Consider the following 24,015-nt stretch of genomic DNA (forward strand, 5'->3'; position numbering starts at 1 on the left):
GGGTTAAGGTATAAATGAATTATTGAAGGATGGCAGATTTATCGTCAATAACGGAATTTTTCGCTTCTGGAGATGTAGGTGCGGTACCAATATTGGTTGGTTTTGTTAGTACCTGTTTGTTGGGTTCAGCATTACTTGAATGGATCTTGTCAGTAGTATTTGTTCGCCAACCACCAACAACCGTGGCTTTGTTTTGCTACGGTATGTTTTTGAGTTATATATGCGAATCTATTTCTCTAGGTCCGTTAGCAGAAGGAGTTAGAATAGTTGAAAGGACGGATCCAAATGTAATATTTTATATATTACTACCCATATTTTTATATGAGTCATCGGCAACATTAAATTTTCACGTATTTAGCAGAAACTTGCCATCATCATTATTGCTAGCTGGACCAGGAGCGATACTGACAATGGTACTTTTGGCTATAGCAATTAAATTTATTTCAAGCATGAATATAGTTGTTTGTTTTTTGATTAGTTCAGTATTATCTGCCACAGATCCAGTAGCAGTTATAGCCTCTTTGCATCAATTAAATGCCCCAGAAAAATTGGCTTCTGTGGTTGATGGAGAATCACTTTTAAATGACGGTGCAGCTGTTGTGTTTTTTGAAGTATTTAGAGAAGTGATAATATCTGGTATGTCTTCATATAGTCACTACGTATGGACATTCATAAGATTAGCAATTGGCGGTCCAGCTGTAGGTATTATATTTGGATTTTTAATATCTATTTGGTTGAGAGCTGCGCAGGCATTGGGTGGTCTTCAAGTTATAGGTGTAACTGCATCGGTTTACTTTGTGTTTTTCATCGCTGATGAATTACATACTTCTGGTGTACTAGCAACTGTGGTTTTTGGTCTATTTATGTCAGCCTGGGGTCCCACGTGTTTTAGGCCTAAGTCACAGGAATCACATTTCCATTTTGTTAAAATACTTGCGCATTTAGCAAACCACTTGATATTTGTATTGTCCGGTGTAGTTAGCATGAGAATATTTCGTCCTTTTTGGTCTGATGGCAGAATGTGGTTTAATCTTATACTGGTATATATTGCAATGAACTTAGTTAGGGGAATAATGGTTGCAACGCTATTTCCACTATTAAAGAAAGTAGGTTCAGATGTCTCATTTAAGGAAGCTGTTATATTAATATACGGTGGACTTAGAGGTGGTGTTTCTATGGCATTAGCAATGGTTTTTGAAGGTGATAATGCGGTACCGGAAAGTACGAGGTCACAGGTTGCATTTTACATTGCAGGAGCTGTATCTTTGTCTTTACTAGTAAATGGTACTACAGTTGAGAGTTTGTACAAAAGATTGAAGATTTATGGTGTACAAAACTTTAGAAGGGCATTTTTACTTAAGGTTATGGAAGGTATAGACGATGAGTATATGAAAGCTTTTGAGGAGCTTAAATATCACTGGCTTTTTGGTAACAATACAAATGCTTTAGATGCTGCAAACTTATTAGTACCGAGACTTAAAGAAGGATATCTAGATTTTTACGGTGACTTGCATATATTGTTAACACCGCCAGCTCATATTTTTGCTAGAATTAATGTTAAAGGTATAGAACCGAATGTAGAAGATATTCAAAAGATCAAGAATATCCAGATTGATGACGCTGAGGACGGTAACGATGATTTCAATAACATCAACAACATGGGTGGTAGTGTAGGTAGGGAAAGATCTCGTTCAGCTTTAGTTGGTGTTGATGGTATTGATATTGATGAGAGATGTTGGAATATAATTGCTACTTCCGTTAAGATGGCAAAAAGCCAGCCCTCTGTCGACTCCAGTGCAAGAGGAAGTTTACTACCTTCACTAGAAGATGATGAAGCAAACAATAACAATAGTAATAACGAAATAGATGAGACTTCCTCAATTATTAGTTTCATTCACAAAAAAGCAGCCACTTTGATAAATAACCAGAACAAGTCAGATAATGTTAGCGTGATTAATGGCAACAGTAATTCTAACACCAACCTTAACTCTGGTTCAAACAGCAATACAAACATTGATGGATGTAATAACGGCAGTGTTAATGACAGTGTTAGCATAGGTATAAATATGAATGTCGATAATGACAATTCAGCACCAGTTAAGGAAGAAAGATCCTTGTCAGTTTCCGTTCCTGCTGTAACTAAATCAGAGGAAGAGGAGGAGCTATTGCAAGTTAAAAGACATACTTATGATGATGTCGCACAATCTGTTTTAATTGATAAAAACAGTCAATTTAATCAAGATAACAAGGGAAGAAGTCCGACATTTGCTCCTTTATTGATGGCAACTGGATCACTGCATACATTTGCAGAACAAGAATTACTCGTTTGTAATATGGTTTTCAATACGTGTTGGCAAAGCTATGACCTAATGTTTAGAAAACACGTTATTTCTGGCACATCCTTGTTGACTTTAAAAAAAGCCATAAACAAAGCGAATCATGCAAGTCCTGAGGAGAAGATGAGTCCATTCACTGTTGAGTGGGAATCAATTAGAAGTGATTTAAGAGTAAATAGAAAACGAAAATTTTTCTTTAATATGTGGCAGTCTGATTTTGAAAGAATATTGCACGACATGGAAGTATTATTTGCTTTTATTAATGCTAACAAAGATTTAATGAAAGCTGGTGGTTTTGAAGTTGAATGTCTACTTGGAGCTTCTTTACTTGATTCTTACAAAAGAAGAATGATACAAGCTAAACAGGAACTCCAGAGACTAAGAGATAATTATTTTAACTATTATATTTTAGGATTGGTCATTATTGCAACTAATATGCTTTTGAACGTTAAAGAGCAAATTGTGTCAGTTGAGGTTTCCAGAGGTGTACTTTTAGAAGAAGACGAAGAAAAAATAACTGATATTCTTGAACAGCAAAGACTTGCTCTTGATGCATACATTTCTCAAGGCGTTGAAGCTCAATCAATTTAATTCTAAAATTCATTTATGTTTATTAATTAAAATTATTGTGTTGGATTGATATTGTATATTTTAATTATTTTAAACTTAGTTGAAATAGTCATTTTCAAGAAAATATATTGGTAAAATATTTATTTTTTTATTTAAATTAAAGTTATTCTGACAAAATTATGTGAGTTAATATCAATAATACTAATTAATATCATAAGAATTACATATTTACGTGGACTCGTTAATTTTGTTATTTTAATTAATTTGTGTATTGTGTAAATTGAAAGTGTTAGTTTAGACATTTCTCACTCTGTACTCCAATATCTTTCAGTACCATTTAGATTAACTAGTGAATCTGCGGTGAAACTAATATTACGTACTTTTACTCAATTTTGGTTTATTCATTGTCATCGATGTTTATGCCACACTAACCAAACGTTGATTGTGTTTATAACAATGAAATTAGCAATTACTCTATCCTTTCTTTAAAATAACTTTAAAATAGATGTGTATTATCTTTAAACTTTCCTGTTTTGGTACCTTTTAATTCACCTTTACGGGTGAAAGGTCTTCTCACTTTTAAATAGTGATCTTTAATTCATAAAAAATAAAATAATAAGATGAGCGCCAAAGAAGGTACCTAAATAAATATAAATTAATAAAAATGTGATTTAATTTTATAAAGTGAATTTAGCAGTTAGAACTTGTAAAAAATAAAGGTCGTGATAATACTTGATAATATTAACAAACATAATAATAGTGATAGCTGAAACAGCATAAGTATATATAACCTTTATTAGGGAGAGAATTACACTTTTTGAATACAAATAATAGAACCACTTATTCTCGTCAAGCGATATTTCGCTTCTTAAAGAAATTGTATATATTAGTATAATTTAAATTACTAAGTAAGACGCTGGAATTTAATGTCAAATATACAACAAAATGATGAAGGTAGTCTTAATTTTAGAGTATTTAAGGAGTTGGTAGAGTTTGAAAAAGAACTGGCAACAGCTAGAAAAAGAACAAGAGACGCTGACTTTTTAGATAGAAAGTTAGTAATATCAGATTCTACTGAATTTGAGCGTCATTTTGAAAGTTTGAGTGAAACAATAGCTAGACTTCTTCCATATCATACATTTTATACTGATGAAATAAGATTAAATTTGATAGATGAAGGTGAGGAAAAAATTCAGGAAAGAAAAAAAAGAATAAAAAAAATACAGGATTCTATAATGGAAATAAGTTTAAACAATTCTTCACTTGTATTTAATGCGTCTAAGTATGGTATTATTCGTTTACTTTATTCTTCATTTGCAATGGAACTGGAAAGGAACAAGAAAGAGCTTTCCCAACAAGCATTGGAGCTCAGCTGGAAATATCCTATTAATGTAATTAATAATAATAACAATAGTAATAATAATGGTTGTATTAACTATATTAATAATAAGCAGTATATAAATAATAACAACGTTGCATTAAATAATTGTAAGCCTAAACAATTTGGGCATATAAATGACCATAATTACACCACAGGTAACAATACGCATCAAATATCGAATTACGCACCAAAATACCACGTTGATTCATTTTCTCAGTCCTACTCTTCACTTAAAGACAATTTAAAAACAGAATGTGAAATAAATAACAATTACAATTATCCACACATTCCCAATAATACTCTAACAAATTATCAAAAACAAACTGTACAATCTAGTTTGTCTATGAATAATTCTATACATGTTCAGCAAAATCAACACAAACAATTAAGTCACATATCTAACCCTTCCTTACTTCCACAATCATTGGATAATGAACTACCTAAGACTTAAAAAATTATAACAAACAACGAAGGTATAATGTACAAATATATACTATTATCTATTCATTACTTAGGATTTATGTATATTTATAATTCACACAACTACTTTTATTGTTCTTACTTAACTTTGGACCCACACTTGGTCCAAAGTTAAATAAGCATGTCTAAAAGTATAATACTATTTATTTATTTGAACTATTGCTTTATGCACCACATTTCAAACTAATATTTACGCTTATAATCCCAAAAGGTAACTCGTGATATTTAAGTTAGGTTAAGACAAAAGGATGACTGATTTGGTGTAGTGACGCTACATTAAGCCTATTCGCACACAAACTATTATTAAAAAATTGTGTAAATATAAGTTATATTTACGGAAATCATTTATATAAAAATAACCACACGCGCTGGCGCCACCAAACTTAAGGCAAGCCCGGACTCATGTGCATCTGAAAATTCAAATTTTTCCAAATATAAGGAAAAAATAAGGTGTGAAAAACAAAAAAACTTCGGGTGGTGCATGTTTATATTTAGTTTTTAAAATAGATGTTCGTATTGTATTTTCATGCGTTTATGTTTACTTCTTTTCCTTAAGTTGGTATAAAGTAACAGGTGGAAGGTAGATTTAAGGTAAATAAATTAAATAGAAAATGGCAACAAATTTCTCTGATATAATAGTGTATGGGGGCTTGTATTATAAATTAGTTGAGTATTTAAATATAGATGATGTTTACGAATTGGCATCGTTAAATGATGTGTGGAAGTTTTTTTTAGGCCACTCATTTCAAACATATTGGGAAAAGGCATCAGTAAGCACGTTTGGATTAAGATATGACTTGTTAAGGGTGGTATATAGATACAATTATTCCTGGTTTAGTTACTATGAGTATTTAATAAATTCTGATTTAAGAGTATTTTTAGCAAATCAAAGAAACGTAAACAAAATGTTGCTTGGTATATTAAACAACTTAAAGTTTGACAATAATGAGGTGAATACGTTATTTTCACTGCAAAACAGGTCTATAAATGATGATATTAGCAGCAAACAGTCGCTTGTGATACAAGGGAACACTAAGTTTTGTGATGTAATTACAAGAAATTGCAATTACCATTTAAATAAAGAAAGCAATATAACAATTAAAAATTATATTGAAAAGATACAACTTGATTTAGGTGGATTAGGGAATGGTTATTTGTTGGATATGAAAATAGCGTCTATAACTTCGCAAAACATTGTATTAACATCTGAATGTAAATTGGAGGATATACCATATTGGAACATAGGTAAAATGTTGATAGAATATATAGCAGTTTGGGGTATAGTTAATGAGGATGATTACATATTACTATATCATCATAAAAATCCATTTCATAACAAAAAGAATGAATTCAAATTATTTGAAAATGGGTATTCGGTGCAAGATTTATCAGTTTCATCCTCAGGGAGTACAAACAACTCCTCCTCATCACAATCGCTTTCTCTTTCATTATACGATTCCCTATCATTCTTGCGTTTGCCATATTTGAAACACAAACAAGGTAATTTGGGAGGTATTAATTATTTTTTATCTAACATAAGTGGTTTTGCAGGGCTTGATATGAAAATAGATGATATACAAAACAGAATAAAAATAGATATAACTGTACAGACTAATCAAGTACTGAGTAACGTAATACAAAATATATATTCCAAAAACAACGATATAAAAGAAGAGAACGATGATATTAAATCAACGCAAGATACAGCAAATAACAATGAGGATGAAAATGAAGACCTGAATATAACAATATACAGTAATAATAGTTACAACAATAATATAAATTCTGGAGACAAATCTAACTTAGAATTTTCATTACTACCAAGAAAAATAACAATTCCACGTTATTCATTTCTAGAAAACTCAAGATTACTATTTTCTTCACCACCATATTTAAATATTGAGCTTCAGTTAAAAGACAATATAAGTGGAGTTCCTTTGTATATATATGGTGAAATACTAGACAGTAAGATATATGATATGAATAGTCTTAATAATTTTTGCATCAATCCCAACATAAATTTAAGTTACAACACAAATATTTTGAACAATGATAATGTTCAAATTGAGAAGATCAAGAATGAATTTAGGAAAATGAGATTTTCATTTACAAAAAATGATTCTTCTTTGATAAAAATAAACTGTTTATATGATATTGGCATATCTATAATAGATAAATTAACAGGGGAAATTGTACTTAATATTTGCTTTCCGAAATCAAAATCTTATTATGAAAGAAAGAGCAATAATCAAAAATATAGAAAATTATTAAAGCTTTGCTCCTTTTCACGAATATATGGTACACATGTTCCGATTGTAGATCCTCCATATTGTTTAGCAAATAAACCAGAAAGCATATTAAGCAAGCTTGAAATTCTAATAGATAATGATAAAAATGCCTTTGGACGCATATCAGAGGCTAGTATTTTATTAAATATGCATGAATGCAAGACCTTACTTCCAAGCAAGAAATTTAAGAGAATATTTGGATATAACAATCACAATATTAGCAGTAACAGTGATAGTAAAAAAAAATCAACATCTCCTATCAAAAAAATATACAAGTGAATATACAGGAATGTCTATATACAAATTAATGTGGATATTCAACATATCAATGATCATTTTAAAGAATTTAACATTGAAACATAGTTTATATACATTCATGTACATATACTTACAAGTTAATCTTATTTAGTATTATTATAAGTAGTTTATATTATGAATTATAGTAACAACTTTTATTTACATTAAATATTATCATCTTTTGTTAATTTAATTGAAGTTTCTTCCTGAAGAATTAGTTCGCCATTTATATTGTTCATATTATTGTATTTTGATTTACCGTCTTTGAACAAACAACTGTATAACAGGAATCCGTTACAATTGAATGACAAGATCAAGTATACTCCGAGAAGTAATATGAATATTATAAGTATTTTCTTTTTTGGAAGCCACATGTTGCTTTGGTGGAATCTTTGAGACTGCCTTCTAAAACTGTTGGATTCCAATGCCAGATTTTTAGTCTGAGAGACAAGAAGGTCAAGTTTTTCACCTCTTTCTAAAAGTATATCTATATTGTCAATTAAAACGTTTTGTATTGTAGACAACTGATTTGCCAGTTTGTTATATTCCCTGTGTTCTGGAATATTCCAATAGTTCTATAGGTCAAATCAAAAGCGGAATAATTATTTAATAGTTAAATAAGGTTGAAAGCAAATAAAAACAGCACACTTACCATTTTTTCCTTAATCATTGGTGAAACAATACCATTTAGAATAAGAGTTAGTGGAGAGGACAGTTTTTCTACATATTGTATGGTCTTGTTTTTGATATCAATAAGGTATTCATACGGTACTTTTAATCCAAAAGATCTGTCTGACATCACCATATAAACAATCTCACTATTACATAACAAGAAATGAAAACAGTAATCGTCATATGTATATGATTGTTTATTAAGTTTTTTATCTATTTTTTTAAGCAAAAACCTTGATATTGAGGGAAAGTTTCCAATATTTTCGGTATATTCTGCTAACACTATTTCATCTTTTGATTTTTTTAATAAGTTATATTATGATATTTGAGACACAATTAGAATGATAGTAAAAAGAGTTATTTTATTAAAATAATATAAAATAATCAAATTAGTTATAGTTTTTCAACCCTTTTCAAACTACTTACTTTTTGAAATCAAACTATAAATTAAAGGCATGTTATAATATAATAAATGTTTTATTATGAGTATTTAAATAGCAAAAATATAAATAAAAATAATAACTGTAATTCAAATATTTTATTTTTATAGAATTACGTTCTATAATTTCAATTTTGTTCGAGTGATTTGATGTAAATTCTTAGATACAAAATGATTTAATATAAACAAACAAATTATTAAATTGAATAAAGATAAAAATAAAAAAAATAACTTAATTCTAGAAAAAACAATGAATATGTTTATACAAAATTAAGAAGCATTAAAAAGAGATATATGAAGTTTTTTTGACATCAAAATTCAAATTCTCCAACTAAAGTATCAAACGGTATTTCCTGATTAGCTATTTGAGCTATTCCGTTCCTTAATTTAACTCGCCATTTGCCTTTTTGATTTTGTTTTCTTGAATAAGGTCTTACTATTCTCTCAAAATGTCCAATTATAACATCATTGCATTCAGGTTCTTCGTCTTCTAATTCAGAAACATCCCCCAAATCTGAACCTTGATCTGAAACCACATCATTCTTATTTTGTTCATCATCTTCTGAACTCACAACGCTACTAACGTCTATATTTGCTGTGTTTTCCTCGTTATTTGGTGCAACTATATCCCAAGACACGTCTCCAAAATCATCTTCATTGCCTTCCGAATCCCCGTCATCACTATCAGTTTTTTTAGCATTGTTATTATCATCATTGGAATTATATATATTATCTAATAATTGAATATCATCGAATTCATCACTGCTATCACTTAATGTAATTATTTGTTCAGCATCAGACCTCCTTTTTTTTAACTCCTTTTGGCAATATTCGTACTCAGTTTCTAATTCATTTACATTTCTCATCTCTTTTGAAGATATGATTGGAACCAAATTACTTTGAATAACCGGACTAGTGTTTAGGTTCTTTTGTTTATTATTTCTGTTATTACCTTCTAATTTTACAGGTCTAACTCCCTCTAGTACAGGAGAAAAAATCTCATTTTTTACTGGAATCCAACTTTCATTCTCACCCTTAATAATAACGGAATTAGAGTGGCTAATCCCATTGCTTGTACCATTTGTAATACCTAAACACAAGTCATTTAGTTTAGATATCCATCTTTGTTTTAACTGTTCAAGCATTTCTGGTGACTGAAGTCCCTTTGACTTCTCCAAAGTTCCTTTGTGTAAAATTTATAAAATTAATTATTTTTATTTTTAGATGAAATATAGAATAACAAAAAGATGTATATAAATATACATAATTGCAATTTAATATTAGTTAACTAAATGATGCCTATTTTTGAATCGCATAACTTACTTTCGATTATTTTCAAATAAATACTAAACGAATCAACCGTGTTCATCATGAACAGATTTTAACAGATACAACCTAAAATTACATTTAATAGGTTTAAAAGATGTTTAGTTAATATTTTAGCTTTATTTTTTACCTAGTTATAATTTATTTACTAAAAATACGTGGCGCCAATTACATTTTATAATAAAAATCCAAGGATTGAAAACAATATGACATAAAACAAGGTTAAAAATCCTTTTGTGCCTTAAAATCAAGATAGTTGAATTAGATGGAGTCATTATTTTGGGTTTAATTAAAATTTTATTAAAGCACCAACATATATATTTTGTTTTAAAATGTTGACATATGCATTTACCATGGTACTCCCCACAGTAATAATGCATTAAAATTATTGATAATAATTTAAAATACTAAAAATATCTGGTATCGATACTCGCACAATTGTAGATTATACAGAAATATGAAATAAAATAGGAAATTAACAATAAATAGAGCAATAACGAGAAGAGAAAAAAAATACTGATATCTGTTTAAACAAGCTAATATTGAATCTAATTATACATTCATTTACACATAAGGTAAATTTTGGTTCATTTATAAGGTATTTAATTAAGAACTTATGACAGTCAGTTAATGATGATAGAAAATATGAACAAAGGCTATAACGTAGAGAATAGTGATGTGTACGTGTTGAAGACCAAAGATAACTTAACGGTAGCCGAAGAAGATTTGGAAGTTATAGAAACCAGTTACTCAAATTATTCAGATGACAACAAATTACTGTCATTGTCTGGAAAATTAAAGGAAAATAAGGATGAAAACGAAAATTTAATGTATTCAGATGGGGTTGACAATAGTAACAGTATAAAATATCCAGAAAATAATTTAAACATCGACAATAAGCCAAAGTTTGAAGTTTGCAGGAATAATGTAATGAAAGACGAGAAGAAAAACAGTGATTTTCTTAAAATTAAAAGTTGGGAATTAAATAGAGTAGAAAATTATATGAATTATGTTTGTATTTTGGACCCTATATTTGAAGAGTTAGTATATTCAGTCACAGAAGTTATGAATTTGTCTAAAGAGCTATCATTCATACTTCAAAAAAGAACCAAATTATGGAATCAATATACCAAAAGTTTAGATATAAATGTAAATACAAGTATAAAAAATATATTCTCCATTCCTATGAGACCAACACATATATCTAGATTTGGATTAAATAACTCTTTTGAGATGAATAACAATGGAAATTACACAAATAACATTAACAACAATACTATTGATGCTGTTACTATCATAGACGGGTCTTATAACATTTCAAACATTACACTATCCACTGATGTAGAACACAATAGTAACAGAAGTTTTCAAAGCACGTTAATTAATAATTCAAATGTTAATGTTTCAAATCGCAGGAATAACGCCGTGATAAATAATAGTAATAGTAATAACATAAGCAACATTGGAAATATAGGAAATGGTAATAAAGAAAATGTATGTAATTACATATTTAAATCCTCATCAGTACAGAAAAACTGGCCAAATTTGTTGAATGATTATTTCAGACAAGAATCATACTTTCTCAAAAAACTAACTAAAAGCATTGAGACAGATGTAGTCAATGGCCATTTATCTTGGATATCAAAGAGATATTTTAAAAACGCCCAAGGTTACATAAAGGATCTGAAAATAGCAAGAAAGGAGTTTGAAAATACGAGTGTAAATGCAAAAAAATCATGGAACAATTATGACCAGGCATTCAAAAATTCTCAAAGACTGGATATTGATGTTAATTATTCTGTTAAAAACAAATATCGCGATAGTTGGTATTTCGATCAATTATATAGACAAAATGTTGCCAAATTTATAGATGCTCAAAAAAAATATCATAATATATTTATATTAACAATTGAGAATCTAATTGAACTTGAAAATTGGAGATCTTCATCTATACAAGTAACAATTAACTATTTTCTACTAAAGCAAAATGAATTTTATGAATTTCTAAGGAAAACAGGAAACAATATCTGTGGATTTGTAAATGGCAATGATATAAACCATGAAAACACAGACATTAATAATAATAACTTTGATATAATTACAACTATTCCTGGACTTAGACCACCACCAATTCCTATTACTGAATTTGATTCAAAATATTCAAAAAATTATATTATGTTAAATAATTCAAATTTAATTAAAAATACATCCTCTCTACTGAACTATCCGAAAATGCCAAAGTCATCCCTTGTCATTTATCATGGACATGTTGAATTGTTTAAAAAAAGGATTATTTTTGGACAGTGGCAATCTGCTTATCTTATACTTACAAAAGATAAATTTCTTTATCTTCTTGAATCAAGGGATGATATTGAGATGGAGGAATTACTAAAATACGATGAAAAACCTATTTTCTCAATATGTATATCATCAAGAGACATTAAAATAAATGAAAGTGGTAAAATGAGCAAAAGATGTTTTTGTCTTTCATTTAAACAAAAAATGTTTACTAAAAAAATTACTATCAGATGTTCTAATGAGAATGAATGTTTTAGTTTGACTGATAATATTAAATCTATGCTTACTAATATTTACGAAAAATCTGGTATTATTCATAGTTCATTAATATAGTAACGAAAAATATATATCTTTGATTTATTACCACAAATTATTAAAAACAAATTTTTATACTTAATTTTATTTTTTTATTGTTGCCACACTATCCCAATTTAATAATGCTTGTAATAAATTTCATCTTTCCTTGAAATAATGCCCTGAATTTCCTTATTTAATTACTCAAAAAATTAATTGCAATACAAAATCGAGGCATTAATGGTGATGGTGACCATGTGTTTGTATTATTTCTTGTTGTTGTGAAATAACTGTTGGTTGAGCAATAATAGTTCTCACGCAATATCCATTAGAACCCAAAACAGAATCAGTTGGACACGTTAAAGATGAAGGTACAATTGATTTACACATTCCTTTTTCTGCCTTTTCAAAATAACCAACTGGACATGCAAGTTCGCCAGGTACATTTTCTGTTTCATAACATTTTTTCTTTGGTATTTCTTGTACTATAATAGGTTCAACGTATGTTCTTTGAATTGGATAATATCCATAATGATGGTGATGCGACCCACCACCTTTTTTACCCAATCTTCTCGTTATTATTGCCTTAGGTTGACTATAACTTGAGTCATTTTGACTATATACATATTGGCTTCCATAACCAATATTTTTTAACGGCATGCTGTTTGATGTATTTTTAAGTGAATACAATTTTCCATCATAAAATTGATTTAATTGTTTAATTTCAGTTTTTGGACATTGTAATTCTGCTGGAACTGTTACAACTTCAATACATTCGCCTTTTCCAACCATTGATCCATTAGAACATGTTATTGTCGGTTCACTTATTGTTGTGTATATACATCCAAAACCTGTCGGATTCTTAACTGACCCTTCTGGGCATATTAATTGGGCAGGTACTGTTTCCGTTTTTGAGCATGTGCGTGATACGACCTTTTGTGGTATAACATAATTATTATGGTGTCCGTGCCCACTATGACCATGGTGTCCATGGTGACCTGTTGTATATACTATTGTTTCTGGTGTACAATCATACAGGATTTCTCTTGTACACCTCTCATTACTAACTAGTGTGTATTCTGAAGAAGGGCATTCACCTATTGGCGTTACTGATTTTTGTAATATACATTCTGTTTGCAATTCATTCAATACGCCCTCTAAACACTTTTTAATGGGTGGTACTGTTCTTGAACCTGTACACATTTGACCGTCAGTTATTGTATAACCATCTGGACAAATCACTATAGGTTCAATCTCGACATTTCTTTGACACATGTTCTCACCCACCAATGTATACTGAAACGGGCACTTCATTATTGGACTTGTTGTTTTCATACAATTTAGTTCATCAGTTAACATTCCCCCATTTGGACATGTCCTTTCTGGTGCTACCTCTTCCTTGCCCACACATTGTTTGCTTGTATTTAATGTATATCCTGCTGGACATATCATAGATGGAACGTTAACTATAGCAACTGTATTGTGATGATGGTGGTGATCTCCGGCTAAGCAACTAATTGGTAGTATACTTGCCATTAACAATTTAATTATTCTCTTGTGGTTAAATATTCTTAACATTATTTCTATAATTATATCGAGTCAAATAACGTGTTATATTGCTTTATTTGTTTCGGTACTTTGCTATATTAATATGATTTTAATTAGTATCTAATTTAATTAATTTTTTTTTGTAAAAAATATTTAGTACTCTTTTTCAAAATAAAAAAAATAAAATTGTCTGAATGAATTGTCTGATTGTTTTGTTGTTTTCTTTTGTGAAAATCAAATCTACATCATTTTTTTCCACATAATTGCATGCATGCATTACTAATTTTTTTGTTTTCATGAAAAAAATCAAATTTGCCAGTAAAACAAACGAGAACAGAGTCATTCACTTCGTAAAATACGTGTGAATTACGTAATATCTATTAAAAACGCAATTTATGTATCAATACAAATTCAAAGTAAAAACTTATATATATTAACAACAAATAAAAAAGTTTGGCAGCAGTATAACACAAACATAAGCTAAAAATTTAATATGAGCAATTAATCTATATAAGCAAAAAAAGTAAAGGTTTAAAATAGTTAAATTTTACAATTTACACATTTATATTAATCATGAATTTTTTCCCTTGAAATTTAGTAAAAATATTTTGAGTAAATTAGGCATTTTCCAAATCGGTTTAATTAGGTCGACTTCATGACACATTTTTTGAAAATATGAAGGAACTATAGTTCTCCCAAATGATTTTTCAGATAAAATTCTTGTATTCGTAATATTATCGAATTTGAAGTGATTAGTGTAGTTACTTTTATTACTATTTTCATAAAACATATTATTGAGAAGTGTATTGTTGACGATAAATGGCCTGTATACACTTTCTGGAAATATAGGGGGACAGTAGTAGTGAGTAAAAACCTTTTGCTTTGAAACGCATCGTGGTAGATATTTGTGATTATGTTCTATAGGCATTAATATTAACGCTTCCTCATCAAGCTCGTATCCATCAGGACACATAATATTGAAGTCAGTGTAACCCTTTAGTTTGCACATATTTGAATTAACTAAAACGGAATTTTCAGGACAAGATAAGTATGGTTTTGCCTCAATAATATTAGAACAAATAATTTTAACAATATAATCAGTATTACCAACAATGGCATCATACAATCTTATCGGCTTCTTTTTTAACTTGAGTTTTAGTTCTTTGTTAATGTCAGGTTCGTGATTCAAATATTCGTCATCAATTAACTTCCTATTTATATTTTCATAGTTATTGCTGCTATTTTTATTTAATTCAATAAATTCTAACACCGGATTTTTGTTATTATTGCCACTATCATTGTTATTATCGTTGCTGTATTCATTATTTAAAATATCTGGTATAGAGTTGTCAATTACATCCGAAGGATTGAACAACAAATTTTTATTTAAATTCTTAATATCTTCTTTGGAAACAATATGTATGCCTTTTCTTTCATAATTGTTAACAGGCTCTCTTATGTATATAAATGGTATCTCATCATTTTGACATTTCGGCTGAAGAGGAACCACTTTTACCTCTACACAAGTGTCAAATGGATTAAAAAATTCGTCCCTTATTACCAGCGGCGGATCATTACCACTTGAAATATAAATATCATAGGAAACAGTCCCCTTTGGGCATCTATAGTCAACATATTTAATGTCCTTGTATTCACAATATGGCTTTGGCCCATTTTCGAACATCCATAAATTATTGTATTTGTACTTGAGCATATAATTCCTATCATCACAATAAGGTGAGCCAATTCCGTCGTATTTAACTTCTTTTTCAATTTTGAGTGTACATTTTACTTTTTTATTGCTTACAAATTTTTTAGTTATATATTTACTTTGTATTCCACGCTCATCATCACTTACTATTTTAGTCATAAATGGGTTGTTATTATTAATGTTATTGTAATCATAATTGTCATAAAAATTGCTTTTTGCTTTATTTAGTGTTTTTATCCTGTAGTTTACGTCAGAAACGTCTTTATTTAGAATTTCAATATCGTTATAAACGTTTTCATAAATTTCTCCTTGAATTCCCTTTTCTGTTTCAGGTTGGTTTTCATTTTTAGTTACACCTCCATATTTGTCAGTGCTCATTTTTGATGTTTCGAAATGTTCTCTTTCATTATTATCCTCTTCCTCATCTACTAGTGTTGGGTAGTATCCCTCTGGACAACTAAATTCTTTCATAACTTGATATGCCATTATACAAGTTTGAAGATTATAATAAACACTGCCCTCTATACAACCAGGAAATCCAGGGACATACTTTTCAACTATACATGTTTTTCTCGGTTCGTTAAAAATAAACGGCGGATCACATGCTGGTATTGGTGAGATATACTTTCTTTGTTTAGAGTGACATCCACCACCACCTCTATGTGAACCCCATAGTTTTGAATGAATATAGTTTTGTGGACAATTAGCAGTTGAATCAGCATATGTAATTGATACACAGCTTTTAACCTTTTTATCATAAAAAGAATTCAGACCACCAGAAGGACATATACCGACTATATCCATTTCTGCACCCGTTGGCCTACTGCAGTACGTGTTATTGTATGGCACTACATTTAAAGACGAAAACTTCGGAGCATTTAAATTTAAGTTTCTAGTTTCATTTCTTTTAATATAAGTATTTGTGTCATTTGAAGAAATAATGCTTATGTAGTCATCAATAAGTGACAATTCTTTTTTATCATTTTTGTTTTGACATAAATTATATGTATTCTCATCTTTAATGTCCAACTGTAACAGCAATTCATTAGGTATTTGTCTAAATAAATCCCAAAATCCTTCAATTGAAAATTTTATATTATTGTATTCGTTTTTATTCAAGTTTTTTCTTTTAAATTCTATTGAATTCCAAACACTTGAATCATATGATGTGTAATTCAACCAATACTCGCTGTTTACAGTATAGTTATTGTCACCAACTCTCCAAGGCGTTATGTCAACAGGTACTTTATAGTAGCATTTTATTAAGTTGTCCGGAGACTTAATTAATATGTTGTTTACCTTTCTTTTGCTTTTAATAAAACTTTGTTTCGTTTTATTTAAGTGGTCACCTAAATTGGTATTATTTGTGAAGTTTTCATTAGTATCGTTTTTAAAACTGTAACCTTCATTATATCCAGTATCACTAGAGTTTTTGTGTTTTTGGTTAGTATTACCCTCAATGTCTATTTCAATATTATTGTCTAATTTCTCTTCATTAAATTCCTGTATTTCACTTAAAACTGTGCTTTCATTTTCAAGGTTATTCATCTCGTTGTAATTAGTGTGTGATCCGTTTCTTACGTTACTCTGACCATTATTATTACTGTTAATATTTGACTCTAAATTTTTGCTCTCTAACATGTCTTTTCTGTTTGATTCATTTAACCAAACACAGTTTGGAGGCAATTCAGGCGTCAACGTTTCATTAAAACCGTTCTTTACTTTGTTATTTAGTGTGCATAGGCAAAGTGTTTCATTTTTGTACTCTATTTCAAAGGGATATAATATGTCATTGCTTTTTATGACTATATTTGCAAGTATTAGTCTTAGTGAGTAATTTATGTTGAAATAATCCTCTGAATATTTAGGGTGTGATTCGTTTAAGTCACTCCCGTTAGAATTATTAAGAAATTGCATATTTCTAATATTTGATCTTAAAATGTCATTTAATTCGTCTTGTTTTATTAACCCATCAATAGATTTAGGACTAGTAAATGTATATGAAAACCTTGATGGCGAATAAATGCTTGAATTTGAAATAGGTCTGACAGTTTGTATTGTTCTATCTGAGTAAGGTGTTCCTCTGACTGAAATTAATAATTTTCTTAAATTATCATCGCACTTGACACTAATTACTGTAAATAATATTATACTCAACACCCTTATTGCTAATATAATATTTCTAATCTCTAACTTACTTGAATTTGACATCTAATTTGTATTAAATATCACTTCATACTAAAATTTGCAAATATATATTCAATTTGATATTTAAGACTTAATTTTATGCAAACTATCTCGTTATGTTTGAGTAAAACAAATGTTTGTCTTTTTAAAATAAATTTTCACTATTACTCAGAAAATTGACTTAAAATTTGTATTTTACTATATTAAATAAAAACAAAGGAAAAAGGCAAATAAACAGTGTTAACAAAAAATTAAAATATTTATTACACCAGATATATATAAGGCATTTTAAAATTATATATTTTTCCTTTTATAGTCCACATTTATATAAATTTAATCTCTTGGAATACAAATATATGCACTTAATAAATATTAAACATAAACAATGCATGCATGCATGCATACATGATTTATATTTGATATTCATTTCTTCTTAAAAAGGTTTTTCATTACCATATCAGCTCCCAAACCTGATTGATTATAGTTTCTTTTCTTATATATTTTAGGTTTAGTGTTGTGTATTTCAGGATTATAACCCATACCTCTTAGCATTGCAAGTCCAAATTTTTCAATAGGAATATTATTTTTATTAACTCCATTATTATTGGTGTCCAAAGTTTCAGATAAATCTAATTTTTTTCTGTTTTTGAACAAAAATTCAATATTTGACTTAACATTCTGATTGTTATTTAATGAGTTCTTGCACTCTATTATATATTCGTCACTTTCACCCGTATTTTCCTTTTTTTCAACCTTGATTGATTCTTCAGCATTTGAAAAGGATGTTATCCGAGTTACCTTTGAATTATTGTTCTCATTTTTACCGTCATGTTCATTAAATATCACCAAATTTTTGTTATTAATACCATTGAGGCAATATTTAGTATTGTCAATATGTTCGCTTGAAGATTCATCTTTTACATTATGAAAAGCAAATTGAAGATAAGAATGCTTGAAATTTTTCTGCTCTTTCTGATTCTTTATGGAGAAACTGAACTTACCTTCTTCCATTTATTTTTTCTCTCCATTAAATAGCCAAATGACTGAACACATATTTAGAGATGGCGCCACGGTACCTTATTTAATAATAAATATTCACACGATTGATTAAAAGAGAAAATAGTACTCTCTTTCCTTATAAACTAATTAGTGTAGTAGTGATTTCTAACTTATGTGTTTGAAATTTTGGTTGAATTTTGGTTACTTAGTACACTTTTGGGAATATAAGCTTTTATGTTGAAATAGCGAGAGAGAAAAGTGCAGGCACGGCATTGACTAAATATAAAAAGAAATAAAGTAATATTCTTGTGTGTAGTATAAGGGATATCTATTTTCAAATAGGGAATTAAACATTTTTAATTTGTGGCGTTAATATGCTTTTATATTAATAAAGTCAACTAAGTGGTTTGTTTAAGAGCTAGCAAGATTAAACTTAAGTGAACATAGTGACGGATAAGGTTTCAATACAAGATTAACAGTTTAAATATAAGGATTTTGGTAGAGGTAAAAGAAAAGCGACAACAAAAATGTTCTTATTGCCGTCAATAGGTAAAAAAAATACGTCTACAGAAAGTGAATTGGAAAGCAGTGTAAGGGTAAATGTTGACAGAAATAATATTAGAATATGCTCAAGGTGTGGGGATATATTTGAATTAGATTACGGAAACGAAGATACAGATGACTATGAGAATATGATAAAGGGTTTTGTAGAGTATATTAATTTAGAAAAAAGATATCAGTATCATTTTGAAGATTTTTTACTGCAATATATCGAAGTATCTATAGAAAAAAACAATGAATTAAATGATTCAAATAACAGTATTGATGATTCTCTGTGTTTGGAGTGCATTGATTATTTGATATATGGATTCAAGACACTTTTTGAGAAAAACAAAGGAAGATTACTAAAGTATTCAAGTTTAAAGGAGAGTCGCACAAAAAAAGAGAGTTATGAAGGTTGTGATTCATTAATTAAAGGCTGGTTCAACAAGGAGGGAAACATAGATTTAATTAGAGTAATAAAAGACTATATTTCAGACAATAATATTGATATTAAAGAAATAAAAGAGGTTGGAAAGAGCGATTTTAATGATGATATTTTTAGTAAAAATAACACTTGCTGTAACGAAAAGGATTATGTTGATATGAAAGACATAGTAGAACTAAGACTAAATCAGAATATGGAATTAAATTTGATACAGGAATTGAGACAATTAAATAGTTTAAAAGAAGGAACGGAAATATACTACAACAATCTAAAAAATTATTTGGGAAGATTACAAAAAATGGATATATTAAATACTTGTTTTTACATAGATAGCGTTGATGGTATAGGTAGAATAAACGGCCTAAGATTGTGTATAGACAAAAACGACTTTGATAATTGGAACGAAATAAATGCTTGTTTTGGATTAATATCTTTGTTTCTAAACACAATATTAGAAAAATATGATTTAAATAAATGTATTAAGCCAAGGGGAAGTTACTCAACAATATATGATTCGTCAACTAAAAAGACATGGCCACTATACGGAAGCAAGCTTTGCAATTCTGACTACTGTGAGTGTATAAACTTTGATAATGCGGTATCATGTCTAGTTAGATTAATTAACACAACTTTTTACGATATAGTTAGTAAAAAAACGTCTTTTTCCGCAAACAGTTCTGTTGGCAGTTGTAATAACAACGACGGTGACAGTAATACTCATAGTTACAAACTTCCGTTTAAATATGACAAGAAAGAGAACAAGTTGGAAAACTCAAGCATTAACTTACTATTTAATGATAAGGACAGCTGGAACAGAGCAATGAAAATGATGTTATTTAATCTAAAGTGGCTATTGGTTGTGTCGTGTGAGAACTAGACAAACACATATTATACGTTAGTGTAATTTAATATTTATTTATATATGCATTTGTCGCACCTTTTTTGTACTATTCAAATTGAGAGCCATTTTGAGATGATCCTCTGTCCAAATCATCCATGTTAGATACGCTATCATTAATATTTCTGGGATTGTTATTTATAGAATTGTCAATGTCATCATCTTGTACATGTTCATTATCACCAACATCCTGGAAAAAGTCCTCCGGTTCTAAGTTGTCATTTAAATTGAGGATATCATCTCCATCTTCTTTGTCACTATTGTCTTCCTCCCTCTCGCCCTTATTATTATTATTTCGAAAAGTCCTGTATCCAAAGTCAGCATGTCTCGTTAGTGGTTTATTGTTGGCTCGTATTGATGTAGAAACAGGGAAGTTAATTGACTCTTCAACATTGTAATTTGGATGAACTTTTACATATATATTTACCAACAAGTCATTGTCTTCATTAGGTATTTCCTCCTGATGAGTGATATAAAGTATCATATCTCTATGAATCATCCTCATTATTGCTCTATTATACTTTACTTCTAGTTCATTTAACTCTTCTTCACTTTCTGGATGGTCAAATTCACTTATATGCCATGTTATTAATTCAGTTATAGACGTTTCAACATTTTCGTCATTTTCTTTTTCTAAATCTTGGATTCTAGTAACAAATCTTCTTGCTATTTGGAAGTATTCGTTGTATCCTATAGTTGCGATCTGCTTTTTGGATTTATGTTTACTATTTTCTCTTTTGTCATCATCAAAGTTATTTTCATGATCATCGTTATTGTCTGTTTTATTTTTCCTATCCTTAGGTTCATTATATTCTTCTTCATCATTTTCCTCATAAATATCACCCAAATCAATATCATTATATCTTATTTTACTTAAAGAGCTTTTAAATACAGAACATGCTTCCTCAACGTGTTCGGGAGTAACAATATATGAAAATCTGAGCTTAGCCACAGCCTCTGAAAGCCTAATAAGACTCTCGAGTTGGCGAACAGTAATTCTCATTGCTCTAGCTCCAGAAGTCGAGTCACTTATTCTCAAAGCTTTATAAGTCCTCACAAGTATTGCCTTCGCTGCTGGAGTGATGCAGGGTTTAAATGTTTTAGCGAAGTTAATGTACTGGGATAATTCGCCCTTAGTCAACATCATTTGCTTAGAATCTAAACCAAAGCAAATACTCTTATCATAATTATTATATTTATCGTTTAGTGGTTCAAGATTAACCTTACTTGCATCGCTGTCGTCTTCATTCATATTTTCATCGTCACTTATCTTTTTCATTGACCCAATAGAGGCCTTTGAGTGAAGATTCACAATAAAAGAAGCAAGGATTTCATCATAAATATCTTCAGGATCATCAGTCATTACGAAAAATAAATCGAAACGAGAAAGGATAGGAGCCGATATTCTTACATTTTGGGACAGTGTTTTTGATGTATTATATCTACCACCAATTGGACTGCATGCCGCTAGAACTGACGCTCTTGCGTTTAAAGTAGCCAGTACACCTGCTTTTGTAATTGAAATAGTCTGTTGTTCCATAGCCTCATGTATAGCCACAACATCCTTATCATCCATTTTATCAAATTCGTCTATGCAACATATACCCTTATCTGCCAACATAAGTGCACCTGCTTCAATAACAAAATCACCTTGATCTGGATCTCTATGTACAGATGCTGTTAAACCAGCAGCAGTTGAGCTTTTACCGGAAGTGTAGACTGTTCTAGTGGAAAATTGATGAACAAATCTTAGTATCTGACTTTTTGCTGTAGACGGATCACCAACAATACAAAGATTAATATCGCCTCTTAGTTTAATGTTATCCTTGGTTCTTTTCTCCACACCACCAACTAATTGCAACAATATTCCCTTTTTAAGTTCTGAATAGCCATATACATGAGGTGCTATGTATTTAGATAGGTAATTTAGTCCGTTCGGACTTTGAGATATATCCAAAAATTTTCTATAGCTTATTTCTGATATATTCAAGTCCTTCATTGGATCTATCTCCATATTATTTTGATTTCTTTTTCTTAGTATTGAATCTTCGTCTTTGTCTACATTATTTATTTCGCCATCGTTCATTTCTCTGTTTTCTTTATTAATTTCAACTCCCACTCCAAGTCCTAAATCATTGATGCTTTGTTCAATAATGCGTCCGTCCTCAATAGATGCTACTGCATTAACTACCTCAATGTGACAAGCTAAGAAACATAATCTGTAAGCTAAATCACGTACACCTAGTGATTTAAGTCCGGTTACTGATGAGTTGTAATTTTCATTCTGATTTCTATTGCGATCTTTTGTTACTGTAGACGGTATATCACCAGGCTTCATTAGTGAAGGAACATCTGGAGCAACAATTAAAGTGCCGGTTAACACCACCTTGTCTCCAGGTTTACATTTATCAACAAAATCTCCACGCAATATAACATTCATAGACCTAGGCATAGAACCTGGTGGTATTTCATTTGCATGCTCTTGTATTCTTATTTTCTGCCAATCACCAAAATCAGAATTCTCCAATCTAAGCTGCCACGATGACCTATTACCACATCCTTTTGTTGGACATATAGAAGGTATCGAATATACGAATTGCTGTATAACATTATCTACAATACAACCACATATTTCACATTCAAAACAAGCTCTGAGTAATTCAGGACGTATATCTGATGTTCTTGTTATTGTACCTCTCAAACTCGTTAATTTTCCTAATTTTTCACATCTTAATGTTCTTAAACTTTCAACCCATCTCAGTCCGTAAAATGAAGCTGTGTAGTTAAAATTGTTAGTGTCTAATCTTCCATTCACTTCTACTCCATTGTTATTCATTGATATGCTCTTGCAAAATGTATTTATTAAATCATCTATTTTGTCTTTGTACTCGCCATATTGTTCTGTTATTCTCATTAGTATAGATGGACCATTTAATAAACCACTCAATTCTTCTTTATTACTGTTATCAGTTGTACAGTAACTCAGTATATCATTAACGTCAATGTATATTGTTCTCGCTAGTCTCGAAGACATTACTTGTTCTGCCTGTCTCAAATACTTTAGTACACCATCTTCAGTTTTGAATGTTCTTAAAAAATGCAAAAAAGAACGTCCCAATTCCTGTGGAAATGAATCATATGAAACATTTGTCATCTTAACAATGATCCAAATGATCTATCGTATTGCTCGGAAATAAAAGAACAAAAGTTATATTAAAGCTATGTCAGTACGATTTCGTTAACTTGTTTTCCCTATTTTCACACTTATACTTGTAAATATAATATTATTACTACACTTTTTTC

General features: G+C 29.7%; 11 protein-coding genes across 11 annotated transcripts; 5 read left to right on the plus strand and 6 right to left on the minus strand.

Annotated features, from left to right (window-relative positions):
• Positions 1 to 29: 29 nt before the first annotated feature.
• Positions 30 to 2,927, plus strand: FG386_003117 (Na+/H+ antiporter; the record flags this gene model as incomplete). Its single annotated transcript, XM_067342345.1, has 1 exon — positions 30 to 2,927. The coding sequence occupies one exon, from the start codon at positions 30 to 32 to the stop codon at positions 2,925 to 2,927; it is 2,898 nt and encodes a 965-aa protein (XP_067197894.1).
• A 905-nt stretch (positions 2,928 to 3,832) lies between these two features.
• FG386_003118 (uncharacterized protein) lies at positions 3,833 to 4,738 on the plus strand (the record flags this gene model as incomplete). The annotated part of the gene is made up of 1 exon (XM_067342346.1): positions 3,833 to 4,738. One exon carries the CDS (start codon positions 3,833 to 3,835, stop codon positions 4,736 to 4,738), a length of 906 nt encoding a protein of 301 aa, XP_067197895.1.
• Positions 4,739 to 5,378: 640 nt separating this feature from the next.
• Positions 5,379 to 7,334, plus strand: FG386_003062 (uncharacterized protein; the record flags this gene model as incomplete). The annotated part of the gene is made up of 1 exon (XM_067342290.1): positions 5,379 to 7,334. One exon carries the CDS (start codon positions 5,379 to 5,381, stop codon positions 7,332 to 7,334), a length of 1,956 nt encoding a protein of 651 aa, XP_067197839.1.
• A 182-nt stretch (positions 7,335 to 7,516) lies between these two features.
• Positions 7,517 to 8,481, minus strand: FG386_003063 (synaptobrevin-like proteinhypothetical protein; the record flags this gene model as incomplete). The annotated part of the gene is made up of 3 exons (XM_067342291.1): positions 7,517 to 7,927; positions 8,005 to 8,315; positions 8,451 to 8,481. The coding sequence occupies 3 exons, from the start codon at positions 8,479 to 8,481 to the stop codon at positions 7,517 to 7,519; spliced, it is 753 nt and encodes a 250-aa protein (XP_067197840.1).
• Positions 8,482 to 8,774: 293 nt separating this feature from the next.
• Positions 8,775 to 9,608, minus strand: FG386_003064 (uncharacterized protein; the record flags this gene model as incomplete). Its single annotated transcript, XM_067342292.1, has 1 exon — positions 8,775 to 9,608. The coding sequence occupies one exon, from the start codon at positions 9,606 to 9,608 to the stop codon at positions 8,775 to 8,777; it is 834 nt and encodes a 277-aa protein (XP_067197841.1).
• An 826-nt stretch (positions 9,609 to 10,434) lies between these two features.
• Positions 10,435 to 12,420, plus strand: FG386_003065 (putative PH-domain protein; the record flags this gene model as incomplete). Its single annotated transcript, XM_067342293.1, has 1 exon — positions 10,435 to 12,420. The coding sequence occupies one exon, from the start codon at positions 10,435 to 10,437 to the stop codon at positions 12,418 to 12,420; it is 1,986 nt and encodes a 661-aa protein (XP_067197842.1).
• A 198-nt stretch (positions 12,421 to 12,618) lies between these two features.
• On the minus strand, positions 12,619 to 13,959 carry FG386_003066 (oocyst wall protein precursorhypothetical protein; the record flags this gene model as incomplete). Its single annotated transcript, XM_067342294.1, has 1 exon — positions 12,619 to 13,959. The coding sequence occupies one exon, from the start codon at positions 13,957 to 13,959 to the stop codon at positions 12,619 to 12,621; it is 1,341 nt and encodes a 446-aa protein (XP_067197843.1).
• A 541-nt stretch (positions 13,960 to 14,500) lies between these two features.
• Positions 14,501 to 17,851, minus strand: FG386_003067 (oocyst wall protein precursorhypothetical protein; the record flags this gene model as incomplete). Its single annotated transcript, XM_067342295.1, has 1 exon — positions 14,501 to 17,851. One exon carries the CDS (start codon positions 17,849 to 17,851, stop codon positions 14,501 to 14,503), a length of 3,351 nt encoding a protein of 1,116 aa, XP_067197844.1.
• Positions 17,852 to 18,250: 399 nt separating this feature from the next.
• On the minus strand, positions 18,251 to 18,838 carry FG386_003068 (uncharacterized protein; the record flags this gene model as incomplete). The annotated part of the gene is made up of 1 exon (XM_067342296.1): positions 18,251 to 18,838. The coding sequence occupies one exon, from the start codon at positions 18,836 to 18,838 to the stop codon at positions 18,251 to 18,253; it is 588 nt and encodes a 195-aa protein (XP_067197845.1).
• Positions 18,839 to 19,353: 515 nt separating this feature from the next.
• On the plus strand, positions 19,354 to 20,691 carry FG386_003069 (uncharacterized protein; the record flags this gene model as incomplete). The annotated part of the gene is made up of 1 exon (XM_067342297.1): positions 19,354 to 20,691. The coding sequence occupies one exon, from the start codon at positions 19,354 to 19,356 to the stop codon at positions 20,689 to 20,691; it is 1,338 nt and encodes a 445-aa protein (XP_067197846.1).
• A 70-nt stretch (positions 20,692 to 20,761) lies between these two features.
• On the minus strand, positions 20,762 to 23,866 carry FG386_003070 (uncharacterized protein; the record flags this gene model as incomplete). Its single annotated transcript, XM_067342298.1, has 1 exon — positions 20,762 to 23,866. The coding sequence occupies one exon, from the start codon at positions 23,864 to 23,866 to the stop codon at positions 20,762 to 20,764; it is 3,105 nt and encodes a 1,034-aa protein (XP_067197847.1).
• Between the last annotated feature and the right edge of the window lie 149 nt (positions 23,867 to 24,015).

Source organism: Cryptosporidium ryanae, assembly GCF_009792415.1.
Source record: "Cryptosporidium ryanae isolate 45019 chromosome Unknown contig_63, whole genome shotgun sequence".
Taxonomy (NCBI): Eukaryota; Apicomplexa; class Conoidasida; order Eucoccidiorida; family Cryptosporidiidae; genus Cryptosporidium; species Cryptosporidium ryanae.